General features: G+C 38.7%; 1 protein-coding gene across 1 annotated transcript; it reads right to left on the bottom strand.

Moving 5' to 3' along the window:
- Positions 1–367: 367 nt before the first annotated feature.
- LOC140237074 (adhesion G-protein coupled receptor G7-like) lies at positions 368–14,298 on the bottom strand. Its single transcript, XM_072317014.1, has 14 exons — positions 14,169–14,298; positions 13,307–13,425; positions 12,801–13,029; positions 12,298–12,411; positions 11,626–11,747; positions 10,296–10,442; positions 9,617–9,802; positions 8,404–8,556; positions 7,446–7,712; positions 6,851–7,063; positions 5,181–5,290; positions 3,133–3,410; positions 1,666–1,732; positions 368–1,121 (listed from the first exon to the last, which is right to left on the bottom strand). Exons 1-14 carry the CDS (start codon positions 14,296–14,298, stop codon positions 485–487), a joined length of 2,772 nt encoding a protein of 923 aa, XP_072173115.1. The 3' UTR covers positions 368–484.
- Positions 14,299–16,155: the final 1,857 nt, after the last annotated feature.

The following is a 16,155-nucleotide window of genomic DNA, read 5'->3' as shown; positions in this document are numbered from 1 at the left end:
ATTCTGTTTTATTGAATTCTGTCTTAATGTATTTCTTATTAAATGATTACATGCTAATTGAGTGATACATACTTTTTATTTTGTTTCAATTTTTTTTTGAATAAATGGAAATAAATGTCAATTGAATAGAAATCAGAAAAAAGAAAATGATCTAGAACACAAAAGAAAATCAATTTTTGAAGGTTCCAGAATTCACCTCGATCTAAGACCTTTCCAGTCAGGTTATTCGTCGTCAAAGTATGTCCTATCTCCACATGTCATGGAAATGCAGTACAATGTATAATAATTTCCTCCTCCACCCCCCCCCCCCCATCAAAACAATTCTTGAAAGTAGAAAGAGGTCTCTATTAATACTAAAGGACCCAGACCTACAGGAGTACAGCTACGCAAGGAAATCCTTCAAGACAAATACGGCATAGACTCATTTATGGATCTTAATGGCTTCAACAGGTGGTCTTTAAGAAGTACAGACACACTAAACATGCTAAACATAAACATTTTCTACTTCTTGGTCTTTTCCTTCGTGCATAACAGCGGGATTCTTATACCATTGTAACTCATTTTCGCTGGTTGACTGTGTCATACCTTCTTTGTGACTAGAATCTGAAAGAGCACTGTCGTCTCCCTTATATTTGCCATTATTTTTGTGAGTTTTAAAAAGCCTGGATGCGAGAGAAGAACTCAAAGCAGAAGCCGTGCTGACTTTGGGTGACCCGGAACTACTTCCGTCCTCAGAAGCGTGCCTGCCAATGCCGCAAGCCAATCCCCACTGTTTGCGCACGACCGGCTTGCGCACGCAGTAGAGCAGGAAGATGATCAGGCCCTGGAAAGAGTTGAACACGATGAACAAGGGTTGGACGACGTCACTGATAATGTCGATCAGAAGAAGGTATCCAGTTACCCAGGTGAGACCGAGCAGCACCAAAATGGTGATTGCGTTCTGAACGCGTTCGATGGTCTCGCGACGCTCGGCCTGTTTGTCTTTCTTGACCTTTCCGCCCACCTTGGTGGAGAGCGCCAACTGGCGGATGACCAGGATGAAGATGATGACGTTTGCTAGCAAGATGACAGCCACTGGGATGAGAAGGCCGCCGACTTGCGACCACAGGTCTGGAAAGCAACTGAATGACCAGAATAAAGAAGGCATTTTTCATATTGCTATGTTTTCGAACCGTGCGTCAACGGGCGATATGTTAGTCGTGATTTTTCTTATGCCGACCATCTGCAAATCTAGCCTCTGTACTGGTGAACGTCTAATACTGCAGCTTCCACTAAAGCAAAAGAAAAATAAGAAAAAAAAAAGAATGCTCTAAGCTATGTCTCACTTACAATATTGTTTGCTAAAACCGCGGGATTCTTTACAAAGGTTTGGAAAATTTCGCTCTTATTCCCTTTAGCCAAAGTATTGCCAAATTGCCTCCCTTACACGCCTTGCCACCAACTTCCACTGGAATAGGGCACAAACGACGTAAAGAAAATATATAACGAGGTCATTATCTGAGTCGTTTTCCATTACACGTGTCTTCTGTATCAAACATGTCATGGCCTTTTAAACTGAGTGGCGGAATTATAGAGAACTTCTATTACCTATTAAGAACTCTCGGGCACACAACCATGAAATAATAAAGCAAAACACGAAAATATCAACATCTTTTGTATACTTACACTGTATGCCTGGTATATTTGTCTCTTGCAATTGCCCCATTTACGATGACTACCAACGCTGGAATCCCTGTGAAAATGTGATGGAATAGAAAACGAAAAAAAAATTGTCACTATGCGAATGGTTTGCCTCCGCTATAGCGCATTAATTTCCTAATATGCAAATGGATGAGATAATGGTTTTACATGATTGACAAATACTTTGAGCTATCTTCAAAATATGGACAAAAAATGTGACATTTTGGCATTTTCTCATTTTTAGCATTTTCCTTTAAATGTAATTTGAGTGACATTCTAGTATTTTCGTTTAAACTTAATAGATCCCATGACACAAATATTTCCCTAAAATGCATTGTCACGACTAATGCATGTTTATATACATACCAAATTTAATTAGGCGTACACAGTGAATATTGTTATAAGGTAAGCTGTATTGCAAAAATACTGTAAGGTCACCAGTAAGTAGCGAATTTTTAGTACTTTAGAACAACCTTTGACCATTGACCTTTGATCTCATCGCCCAGAATTTCCCAAGAGAGTCAATACATAAACTGAGTTTGCTACATGAAGATACATCTAGCCATTTCAAAGATTTGGAAAAAAAAACAACAACAATGAAATTGTCGCATTTTCACTTGACCTTTGACATCTAACTCCAATGCTTAAAACTTTCTCTAGAGAATTTTTACTTGGTAATTCATACATACGCAAAATTTCATTAAAAAACTTCAGGCATTGTAGAAGTAGAGGGAAATAAATGTTAATAGAATTTGACCTTAGTGACCATTGACCTTGAGCGTGTGCGCATAAAAGTTGATGATAATAATATTATATTATATTAGTGGACGAAGCTGCGTATATATATAATACGCAGTTTCGTCCACTCATGCATACATGCGCCAAGTTTCATTTAGATTCCTCAACGCTGTTCACAAAATCAATTACGGGCGGAAAGGACGGACGTAGGGACCGACAAACCCGAAAACCTACTGCACAGGCGACACTTCGTGGTGGAGGCATAGCAATATACGAGAAAAGGTTAATGCAATTTAGTGGAATGAAAACCATTTAACACATTAAGGGTCACATTTCATAAAAGATGTTAAGATGGCAACTTTTGCTGGAATGGCAACTTCCAATAGCAGCAGCCAATCAGGAAGCTGGATTCTTGTCGTTGTCATGACAATTGCCATTCCAGCAAGAGTTGCTATCATATCAACTCTGTATAAAACGGGGCCTAGGTACACACTCGTTGTTTTCTCCCATCAAAGTCCCAAAGGTTTTAATCCGATCGACAAACTTATAATCGATTCTGTTTCACATTTTGGTAAAATTTGTATACGAATTTTACTGAATGAAGCAGAAAATAACACCAAGGAAATCCTTATGTGCTGAAATAAGATTAAAAGGGAAAATTAAGAAAGAAGATTGAGAGGGAAAATTCTTCATGATCGTATGTTAATGCCGTACCCCATGCTGCTAGAGCCGCCTTCTGCAGGAAATTCGGCACGTAGGTGTTGAAGACTTGGACAATGATAAGGTAAGTGTTGTAGCCCTCAACGCCCATCCAAGCAATGGATGACAACATGAAGAATTGGACCAGTCCGGCTAGGGCGCCACAGGCGGCAGGATTTGCCCTGCTCTGTTCAGAGTCTAGAGAGCTCATGATGAGGTAAGTGACGTAAAGTCCAATCAAAGTGCCGCATAGGCACATGAACACACGATGGGACTGTCTTCCTCGAAGATCTCTGGGAATGAGAAAAAATAGTTTAAAAAAAGAAGGTTTTAGCCTAGAAAGCTATGTAATGTGAATACCTAAACAAATGTACCATTGAGGAAAGAAAAAATCCATCATGATTTCAACTAAAATGTTTGTAACCAATTAACTTCACATCTCCGTTAATACGCACATACACACCCACACACCCGCACACATTAACACAATATATCATAATTGCAGTGTTACACAGGAGTCGTGAAGGCGGGGGGGGGGGGGGGGGCGAGGAGCTCTGTATCCCAACCCTCCCCACAAAAAGGGGGGAACGGAACAATAAATGATTATTAAAAAAAAATCATAAAATTTTTAACAACATTTTATGGGGGTGGGGTGGTACCATTGACACTTGATTCCCAATCGCCCCCCCCCCCAACACACACTTAGAACAAGTAAAACTGAGAAGTGTCATAATTACGGGAGGTGGGAGGGGATGTGTATTGTACTGTTCATATAGTTTTACATCTCTGATAGATATGAAGCAATCATACCGGTTCTAGGCAAAGAGAAACTAGAAATGTCGCTACAGCGACTGGTTATACCCCCGCCAAACAACATTTCATAAGCTTTGGTCAAAACAACATTTCATAAGCTTTGGTCAAAAAACTGAGGAAGTAGTTAAATCCGCAAGATCTTTCCTTGATCTTCTGCCATTAATATGCCGTTACCATGGCAACGTACTTTCGGGTACTGTCGAAAAATGCGTCTTGCACATCTACAACCAAAGGCACACATCTGTACCAAGTTTCATGGAAATTGGGCAAAAACTGAGGAAGTAGTTTGCAACACAAAATTTTCCATCATTTTGGCTCATAATATGTGAGCTGTTACCATGGCAACATACTTTTTGTCACTGTCAAGAAATGTGTCATGCTGACCTATATCCTAAGACAAACATTCAATATGAATTCCATGAGAATTGGAAGAACACTGATGAAGCAGCTTTGCCATGAAGCATTTTGCCCTATATTTTACCAATAACATGCCGTTACCATGGCAACGCACTTTTCGCCACTGCGGAAATATGTGTCTTGCACATTAACATATTCAGATGAACATCTGTACCTAATTTCATAAAAATTGATCAAAAACTGTGGGAGGAGTTCGCGACGCAAGATTTGTACCCATTTTTGCCCATAATATGCCGTTACCATGGCAACGTACTTTTGGGTACTGTCAAAAAATACGTCTTGCACATCTACAACCCAAGGCACACATCTGTGCCAAGTTTTATGGGAATCGGTTGAAAACTGAGGAAGTAGTTCGCGACGCAAGATTTGCAACGGACCGACCGCCCGACCGCCCGACCGTCCGCTGATTCCTATATACCCCCTTCAAACTTCGTTTGGCGGGGGTATAAAAAGGAAAAAACATTCAGCGGCTCCTGTTATATGCCTATCCCTGTAATGAGAAGGGGGAAAAAAGAGACAGAATAATATCATACAGTTAAATCATTTAAGGCTATTGAAAAGGGTTTCAAATGGACACCAGAGATAAAGAAAGTGTAGAAGAAAAATGTGGATTGGCTGCAAAATAAGGGATACTGGTATTTATGAGTTTATCAAAGTTTGACATCTTTAACAGCCTCTTACTCGAACCTTATGTTGACCGATCACAATTTGTACGACACGGCTCTCCTCAATTTGACGACAACCCGATATGAAAAAAAAAAGAGTTAACAAGCGATATAAGTGGTACAAGTTCTGTCATCTGAAAGGCTTAAAGTTTTATACTTGATTCTTACTTGTTGCAAAGATACGTAGCCAAGGCCACAACCAGACATATGATGGACACTACACAGCCAATGTAACTCAGTGCGCGAAGTGCTGGGTGCCCCGACGACTCTCGGGTGTCCTACGATTTGAAGAACCAGACAAAAAATACATTAGAATTCAGATGATTAAACATCTTCATCTCAAAATGGAAGAAGGCAAAATATTCGTAGTTTGTTTGTTTTATTTATTTATTTTTCTTCCAACTAAATTGCATACATAAATCAAGATTCTTTTCAGTAATATCACATAAAATATCAGTAAGCAAATTACAATGTACATGATTCAAAGGAAAATTGATGTGTATATTAATTCCATTAACAAAATATAACTCGTATTACCAAATTTCCAAATAATTACCTGATAAATTATGCAGAAGAAGGACTGCCACTATAAGCAAAAGCTTGAACACGTGGCAGCCCAGGGACCTATCTACATAATACATATATTGTTTGCGGAATGAGGAAATACCACAAAATATAATACACTGTAAATGTATTACGTCTTATATTCTATCTGTTTATAGTGCATAGATACGAATAGAAATAAAGTGCATTTTGATGATGATGATGATGATGATGATGATGATGACAAGGTAATGATGAGAAGAAAAAAATGTGATAATGAAGATGAAAATGATGGTGGTGATGATGAAGTTAATGGGAATGAAATGAAATGACAGACACAGAAACATTGCGTACATTTGTTGTAGTTCTAAATCCAATTTACAGGAAAAGAAATGTTATCGAACAACACAAAATCTATATTCAGATGGTATGTTCATAGACTGTAATCTGACAGTAACGTAGTTTTCAATCTAGCCTTAAAAGAATATATCGTTGTACATGATTAAACATAATCTGGGAGTGTGTTCCAAAGATTTGGTCCGTTATGACTTATAGATTTCTGTGCAATTAATAATTTGGGATTTACTAAATGAAAATTCTGCGAATTAAGTGGGATACGAATGGATAGTATAATTCGGTTGAAAGAAATCGTGAAAATTGTTTGGAAGTTGTTCAAATATTTAAACATAAAAAGCAAAGAGTGAAATGTATTTATATCAAATATATTCAGTGTTTTTAACTCATAAAAAAGCAGATTGGTGTGGACTAAGTATTGTGAGCCAGTACAGATGCGAATGGCTTTCTTTTGTAATAAATAGAGTTCAGTTTAGTCTTTGCACCTGCAGCCTACACTAGATTACAATACAAGAGTCATGTAATTTGATCATACAACTGGATGAAAGCTAAATCTGTGGAATAATTCTTTTGAAAGCCATATTGATGTAAATTCAAAACTGTATGATTATTCAAAAATTTATAAAATCTATCATATATATTATGATATTTAGTTAAATCATAGTTAAATCTTCATGCTTGAAAACACCATTCAACCTAGATAAATTTTTATCACCCCGTCTCTTTATTGTTTTCCACTTCGTACGAGGCGTCGAAGCACTCGACCTACAGTTCGCTTACAATTATTATTTAATATCAAATTCCAGATAATATGAGAGAAAGCATTCCACTCGTGTGTGTGTGTTTATGTGTGTGCGTATGTGTGTGTATGTGCGTGTGTGTGCGTGTGAATGCACATGAAGCTAATATGCTTGACTACATCTCATCATCCAGAAACTCACCATCAAAATTGCGAAATTTGTGAGATGGTTGCAGGAACAGGTGTGGAACTCCGGCTTGCTCAAATTTTCGCGATCGGTCGAGGGTTCCGCAGATGGGCCTAGCTGGGTCACAACGTCAAAATCTGTTGTCTGTTGTACATACTCACAGCCTTTGGATGACCAGTCACTGATGGTGAAATTCCAATACACGCACGTCTGGTTCTCGTAGTCCGGCTGCAGTCAGAATCAATAAGAAACAATTTCACGTCACGTAATAATCTGATTGTGATCTTTTCACTCGACAAAACAAGAATCTCGAAAATCATACTTTACAACAAAGTATAAATGAGGGAAATTGAAAGTGATCTTCGGTGTACATTCGTTGACCTTGAGAGGAATTATAGAATAAGTGGCAATTAACGATTTAAATGCACGTTTAGAAGGTTTCAAACCAAATTTGGCATTACAAAGATGTATTTTACGTTCTGGGATTAAAAAAAAAAATGAGTGGTCCACTGAAATCAGGTCTTGCATATTGTGTAGATCGTAAACAATCTATGAAAAAACTTAGTCAAGTTTTTGAATTTAATACTCAAGCATGAATGTGCTTTCCTACCTCTAGAGCGATGAATGTTAAATTTATGGGCTGGGCAAGGTTCTCCAATTTGGTGTCCCCAACAATCAATGAAATCACGGGCGTATTCGCAGTACGATTCACCGTGGCGTTTTGCTCGCTGAAGGCAACGATCGAATTGGAAATGAACAGCCGGGGAGTAGAGAACACGTTCGTGATTATCCTGATGTTCTCTCTGCTCGAATTGCCTTGACCGATATAAGATGAAGAGGAGGCTGCACTACTCGAAATTTCCGGAGGGAGGGTCACCTGCAAAGGAAATAATAAACGTGCATAATCTTCCAACAAGTTTAGTATTATGTTCCCTACTATTTAACGTATGAACGTATAACGTATGCTCTTCGTTTCATTTGCAGATTCGTCTTATTTGCATCCACTTAATTCCCAATCAACGAGAGCAGATGAAATAATAATAACACATATTGTTTTTTTTTTTGTTTTTTTTTAATGGAAACGTACGTACTTGAGTGTAACACAATTTAGCACAATGAAGAAACCAATCCCTAGCTTCAGGACATCTGGGAATTTTGGCGAAGCATAGGAGACAGCAGAAATTAAGTACCGCTGACATCATCATACACCAGGTCCTATCAATAGCTTTTCCAGTAGGTAGATGGCAACTAATAGCGGCATCTGCTGCTTGAGAAATTTACAGAACATTCTCTGGGATAGATATGAGACAAGATTGTTTTCGATGACAGAAGGACTTTGACTACAAAACCTGGAGATACTACGTACGTTGCCCCTACCCCTACAAAGCATAACAAAACAAATAAAACTATACTATATTCAACCTTACGTCCTTCAGAACTGAAGATCGAGGCTACTGTACCTAGACATAAACTTTACAACCTTATTTCACCTTCACCGTGTTTCGATCTTTTCAGTTAATCACAGTTGTGCCTTATTCGCTTCCCGACCACTCAGTAGCCTACATCACCTGTGCAATCAAGTCAGCGATGTCTTCATCGTTATTGTCAATTTCAGCTGTAGTGTTCAAGATGATCCGAGACTGGCTATAATCAGCCGCACTGTCCCCTGTCACTGTCAAAACAGCACCCTCTTGCAAAGCATCAGAGCGAACGGAAGCGACCTGGAAACACACGTGTTTCATGTGTACACAAATCATTTTAAATAAGCAAATAAATGAATAGACTAATAAGACGTTAAAAAAGAAACAAGAAATTTTACGGTATACACATTTACGATATTAAGGTAAATGACGTATGCAAACAAGTCACTCCGTTTCTACATCTTACCTGCTTTAAAATAATTGTTATCCTCTTCCATTCATATGGAATTGCTTATGCATAATGTAGACAATGGAATCTGTCATCATTCTATGGACATCAAAAGAAAAAAAAAAAAACCCGAGTTCGTGTATAGCAAAGAAAGCAAACTTTCGACTATAACCATTTACCACAGTGTACCTTTGTGAAAGGTCAGGAGAATATTTATAAAAAAAAAAAAATATTGCTCTTTTTTTATTCGATCTTATCGTGAAAGAGTTACCATTTACAGAAAGATAAGTACATAAAACTACATCAAATATAATTCGTAATTTTTGACTGATGGTACGACTTTTCTTTAATTTCAGTGAATTCTTTTTTTGCCATGAAAACCAAAAAACCAGTCTTTCTGGCTTAACTATCAAAATCAACATATTATGTTCAGGGTACTCCGGTGCTTACCCCTGTAACATCGTATCAACACTCATTGACATAATCATGACTCTCTTTTTTTTGTAATTCAACAACAAACTTCATGAATAGCATAATGATGGTTTCTATTCTTTATAATCATGAAAGGCGCAGAAATGTATATACAGATGAGTGTAATGGGTGTAGGGCAATTACCCCTGTGTGATGGGCAAAAAAACCCAGACCCTTCCCATGACCCTAACCCTAATCGTAAACCTAATCTTAACCCGAACCCAGACATTAACCCTAACCTCAACCCTAATCCTAATCTTTGCACAAACCAGTATTTAGCCGGGGGGGGGGGGGGGGTGGGTGGGGGGGACTGCCCTCTGAGGTAATTGCCCTGATATTTTCTACTGTCCATTCATTTTGTATTTCTAACGGTTTATAGGTATCCGCGTTTTTGTATTTCTGCGTTTGCGCTACCAACTGTGTACATTTTTGTTTAAATACCTGAACTACGACATTTTCTTCTGCGACGTTGAGAGCTTCTCCTTCAGCGAGCTCTGTGTTCCTAAGCTGCTGTTCGAAGGCGGTGGCGATGTCGGAGATGGCGTTGTTGTTTTCTTCTGCGCTCTGTAGCTGAGAGCTTTCCACGGCGGCGATGTTGCTGACTATTCTTACCACTTCCCTGGTCACCTTGGTGTAATTTTGATTAGGTGGAGAGAGAAACACGACTTTTCTTTGAGCGTTGCGCTGATTACACACGTCATCATCACTCATGATACATCATCACTTTATCATAATAAGTATGATCTTAAAACGAGTTGACCGTTGTCTCATTGACAGCTTTCATAATGCGTGTAGGACCGTCGTCATGGTTTGTTTGTTTGTTTATTTTTCATTTGAGAAGATGGCTGGATAGCCCATATTCAGCTATGCTAAGCTGGTCTTCCATGGGGTCCACTCGGATGTGAGGCGGGACCACTTCACCTGGAGATTTTGGATAGATATCTACTGCACCTCATAAGTACGCAGTTTGCATAGCGAGACGTCCGAGAAAATACCGCAGTTGATTCATTTATTTGATTTTTTTTTTTTTTTTTGGGGGGGGGGGGGTCGGAGGTGGTAGGGTGGGGCGGACAAAGTTTTGAGTTTGATGTATTTGCTTCGATTTCGTGTCATTCCATACCTGAGGTTCTCCAGTATTCAAGTTGGCGATGACGGCGGTGATATTTGCGACCACCGCCACATCCTTGGCCGTGATTGTGCTCGAATCAGCTGTTACAATGGCCACGTGACTGCTGACTTCATTGGCTGTGTCTCTCGTAACACCCTCCTAGGGTTGAATAATGAATTTCGCTTTATTAAGGTAAAATACTAGAAATTTCAAGTTTTGCAGATTTTAAAGCAATCGAAACCAAAACATTTATGTGGATAAAGTGAATGCAGAAATAGTAGTAAAACACATCACTGAAGTTATGGATTGTATATTTACATTAAAGTTCACTGATGTGCTCTATTAAGATTTCTGCATTCACTCAATCCACATACCTAGGTGCCATTCTACGTAAAGCTCAGAAAGAATAATAATAATGTTAAGAATACATCGTAAAAATTCATCCATAACATATTCTTCCGGTTTTACAAGATAACAGATACAACATGAAGGGTATTTAACATAAATCTTAAAGTTTAATTCAAAAATGTTAGAAGGCGAAAGAAAAATAGGATAAAAATTGAAAATTGAATATTTCGCTTTTTTTTCCTTAATTTCCAGGCTGCTTGTTTGTTAGTTTGCTTCGTTTTCATATCTTTCACATCTAGGTCACACTTCATTCTTTTGATGTAAATCCGCTATTCTTTTAAACATGATTCATGAAGAAATTCTTTTGATCATTTTCTGTGAAGAGTTAAATCATGCATATATCATCATATGATTACTGCCAATCAAATGTGACTATCTAACATGAACAAAAGCCCGATCTTGTTTCCCATATAATTTTATTGCCCTCAGTCCATAGTATAATGGACGGGAGGGGAAGGGAAGAGGACTATTAAAGCCCTGTGTAACAAACTTTACCACGACAACGTGCTGAGAACAAAAATCATCGCCTCAGGCAATAAAACCGCAGGAGAGAGCGAGGGGGACCGAAAAACCTTCTCCGGTTAGGTTTCTACAACAACCCATCAGTTCATGAGCGACGCGGGTGTGGTTACAATGCCTGCACGTAAACGGCGAGCGGGATGTCATTCTGTTTGGACTATTGCTCATGCGTGTTCAGTGTATCAAAGGAATGTTACCTCGAGAGCGTTTTAACAGAGGGTTGTTAGGGTAATATCGCGGTAATACCTAAGAAGTGTCGGGGTAATCACCCTAGCTCCCTAGGATAGAATTTCCTCCAAAATGTCCTACCAACATTTTCGGGGACGTTTAAGAAGAGATTGCCCGGACCTTGTCGCGGTAACTCTGGTTAGAAAGGCTCCATTAAAATGGAGCTTAAGTCAGATAGAGACACTACCTGTTGGATTTCCGTCAGAACTTCTGTAACATTCCTAACGTCTCCGCAGTTTCCGGTCGGTTTCCATGTCGCCTGAGAAATTTTGTCTCCGGTACATACAGCTGTAGCTATTGGCTGATCAGCTAAAATATGGATCCATTGGAGTAATTTAGGCAAAAAATACAATCAAAGTTTAACAAGTTGTTCCAAATACCTTACAGATTCCCAGTTATCACTGTTGTTACAGTGAAGGCAGTATTTCATTCATTTTCCATGAATATACTACAGGTGCTACAGAGGCAAGACAAACAAATAATAAAAAAAAAACATGTCTACGCCACTGATCTAAATATAGAGTCGATGGGCCGAATGCCTTTACAAAAAGGAAGATCCAAATTGCAAGCTAGAGTGCATGAGTTGAGTGATGCTACTGTTCCATTACAAGATGAGACAAGAATGTATAGATACACGGGATCATTAGGAAAAATAGAGAAAGATTACTTTACTCATGGAGGTACTTACCTCCATGCTTTACTACACAATTACGGTCATAACGCATCCGTGTTCATGTTTGTCATATATGCTCTTGATAAAGAATCGATGAAAGGTTTCGTGATCAATCAAGTTATTTTCATCTCATTATTCTGTCCGCAACAGTAAGACTTATCAGTAAAAATGATAAAGATTTATAACCATTAGTTGTGTAGAACGGGCACGTTTCGTTGGATGACGTCTTAGCGCCAAGCTCTCCTTGTGGGAAGGACGCATCTCCATACTCTGACGGCCAGGTTGAAGGGTAACAAATCACTGTATTTCAAAGCACAGGCGATAAATTAAAAAAAGAATACAATTTTTAATGTTTTAGCTGTATTCGGAAAAAAAGACCAAATTTACTTATTTGATAATAATAATAATGATGATTCAAGTGTAGTGATGTTTTAATAAGTTTGCCCCACCTACTCACAGCAGCCTCTACGATGGGAGGACTTTACCACTGCACTACAGTATGTTATTATTATTATTACTCAACTGAGCTCTATCAGGGATCAATACGTCTGATGGATGAAGTGGTTAATTCATTGCTTCTAACAGTAACTCGAACCCAAGAGTGTAACCTACAGGATTTACACAGGATTCCGCAAGCACAATAGGCAATAGACAGTCAGTAAAATATAAGAAAAGGACAATCTACTCACCCGTACTAGTAACCGTCACTCGTGATGCATCGAGGAGACCTCCGGAGGACTGGGCGATTTCTGTGAGAGCGCTGCTGACTTGCCGCTGAAGCTCTGTGGCTGACATGCCGTCATCGCTGCTGGCGTAAATCACCACGTCGGCTACGACACTGCCTGGTCGCAGACGAGAGACGACCAGGGAGGGTGAAGTGTTGTCGAAATCGTCACTGTTCACGAGGCCGTTGATTACCTGTATAGTACAAGATAGTGCATTGTGTTGTATAGTCGCTGGTGATCTTATGAGTTGTGTTGAGCGAGTGTGAACGCCCTTATGCATGTTTTATCGTACAGTTAACAAAAATGTGAAAGATTAGAGCGCCATCAAAATAAGAAATCTGGAGGTGAAGTAGTCCAGGGCAAGTATATTTCTAAGCTTCTTATCCTTCTCGTGTAGGTATCAATATCATACCAAAACATAAATAATCATTGCACTTTGCCCAATAGTAAAGATAGTTATTGCGGCTTACGAAGTCGCTAATGAACTGGCTGTGATTCATATAGGTCTCGGAAGATTGGTCGGAGAGATCTTGAGGACGCCCTATTTGTTTGTTGAACACGAGGTTGCTGATGGCCACGTTGGTTAAGTCTGGGGGGAAAAGGGGTGAGATCGAGTGTATTAATTTCTGAACATTACTAATTTCATTATTTTCTTAACGGATACGTCTTACAGCAACCGGTAACAATAACAACATCCAAAACAAAATAGATTCACCGATAACGGATAGTCTAGCTATAAAGTTTCATCATTAACTGACTTGCAGAAATCATGAAGATATTAGATTTTAAAGTTCCACACACTTTAACGGAAAGCTGATATGGGTCACCAGTAAATACATAAATTCGCTGCCGTGATGATTCCGTGTATTCATGTATTTCCCTGGGTTGTTCATTTAGCAACTACAACTTCCTCTTAGAAGTTCTTATTGTCCAGTTATTTCAAAGGCCACAAAAAGTCATATGGCACTGCAAATTTCATAACTATATTATTTTAGTACCGATTGCCATGGGAGATGTATGTCGTTCTTTCCTTGCGATTTCAATTTCTTTACTGAAGCCAATATGTACATGGTACTCAACAATAATTAATGATACTAAGATGAAATGGGGAAATTTCAGGAAAACTCAAGGCATGATGGCTTTTACTGATCCCGAGGAAGCTTTTAATAATGCCATTCCCGTGAAATGGGGACAAAAAACTATCTGCTGACAAAGTAGATGAAGAGATGACGAGGTAAACATTTTTTTTTAATCAGAAATCACAGGCGATTGCACAAGAAAACGTACTGCGCTACGTCTGCTTTAATTCAAAGTAATCTCGTTTTTATTCACTTGCAATGGTGACGGCTGCTTGAGTGGTAGCCACGCTTGGTCCCTCTCTTCCTTGCCCAACGCATCGGTAATAACCAATATCTTGTGGCGTCATGGTGGGGATGATATACGATTGTCGGTTTGTCGTCATCTCGACTGTGACGTTATCTTTCTGCCAGTCAAAGCTTAAAACATGGTTAAAGGAACACTTCAATTCGACTCTCTCGAACTGACTGACTTCCTGGCTCAAGGGACTCAGACGGACCTGTACAGGGACTTTGAGTTTAAAACGATCAGAAAAGCACACAAAATGATTATCTCTGTTATATCCCAATAATAGGAATCGATGAAAGCATCACATAAAAGTCATATACCTATTTCCATTTCAAATTCAATTCATTTTCATATTTCAAGATACATTATGTAATATCCAGTTTGACTGTACAATGGAAATGACGTAGGGCATGGTTGTCAATTTATGAAAATTTCAATCTAATCTTTCTTAAAAGCAAGATCGTTATGCGTTGATCCAAGCAGATTGTCCTACGATATGTTGGCCTAATTTGATTCACTGAAATTCGGGATTTTTTTTTTCTCAATAATACCATAAAACATGATTCATTTTGTTGCGATGAATGTTGATTGATGCGAGCAAATATCAATCAGCATACATACGTAGGTTAACGTCACTGCAGTCTATGCCTTCGTAAGGAGGCTGGCATTGACAAATGTATGTTAAGCCAGTGGATTCAAGACACGTTCCTCCATTAAGACAGGGGCGCGATGAGCAGGGGCTTGGTAGCGCTTAATAAAGAAAACAAAAAACAAACATACAAAAACTGTAAAATGTAATAAGCCGAAAACCAGAGTGCGCAACATTTGTGGTTAGCTTATTGGAATAGGTCAAGTCAATAATGGATTTATTCTATTCTAGCATTCCTAGTATACTGCACTAAGCAACATCCATTTTTGTTCTCACAACCATTGGATACATGAAAAGCTGTTTAGAAATGAATTGATATGTATCATTTGAGTGTATAGTTGACAAACATCGTATGATAATATGACATTATGAATTCATATCTTATGTAAATATATTAATGCATATTCAGATAGACGGATAGATCTAACGTAAGTATCTGAATTTGCTCTAAAATACACTCCGCTGTGCTGTCAAATATGGTATTAAATCATACATACTTTCGTTGAAATTTTGTATCAGGGTATGTATTATGTTATTATGTTTTGCTGCACTAGCATAGGCCTAACGATGATTTAATCAGAACCCTTGAAAACATGTTAACAAGGCTCTGGTAACATTTAACTCCAGAATGCTAGGACAAAAGGAGTAGACCGTATACTCAATAGATGCTGCATTCATTGTAAGTAAAAATAACACAATATTCCCCTACCTTCACAATGGGTACCGTTACCAGAGTAACCGTCGTCACACACGCAGAAATAAGATCCGAAGGTGTCTCGACACCAGGCATTTCGATGACAAGAATTCAGCGCAGCGTCCTCGCATTCGTTGATGTTTGAGCATGCGTCGTCTTGCAGTGTAGTCCCCGAAGGACACTCGCATGAGTATTGGTCATGCGAGATTGAAACACACGTACTGATCTTGGGACAGTTGTTTGGATAACTGCATGGGTCGTATGCTGTAAGATTTCACACATATATACACACACACAAGGTGGTGCCAAAAGATTTCTTCGTGATTGATTATATGCTTTTTCTTTTAATCTTGAAATGTTTGTTTTTTTGATAATATCCAAAAACTAATGATTCGGCTTTACTAGACGAGATATAGCTGTGAAAGGAATTTTGTCATTTAATTTTCCAGTTTGGTATCATGTCGTTACTTTTTTAATTTCGCTGTCTTTTAACTTCACGACAAACCAATATATCTGTAGATTAAACTTTGTGGTGCTCTAGAAATGTGAGATGACAAAATTGAAAACACAACGCGCTTGTTCATTTACACACAAGGCACAAAAACTGGGTT

The sequence above is a fragment of the Diadema setosum genome, chromosome 13, assembly GCF_964275005.1.
Source record: "Diadema setosum chromosome 13, eeDiaSeto1, whole genome shotgun sequence".
NCBI classification, from domain to species: Eukaryota; Metazoa; Echinodermata; class Echinoidea; order Diadematoida; family Diadematidae; genus Diadema; species Diadema setosum.
This window is presented reverse-complemented; position numbering and strand designations above follow the sequence as displayed.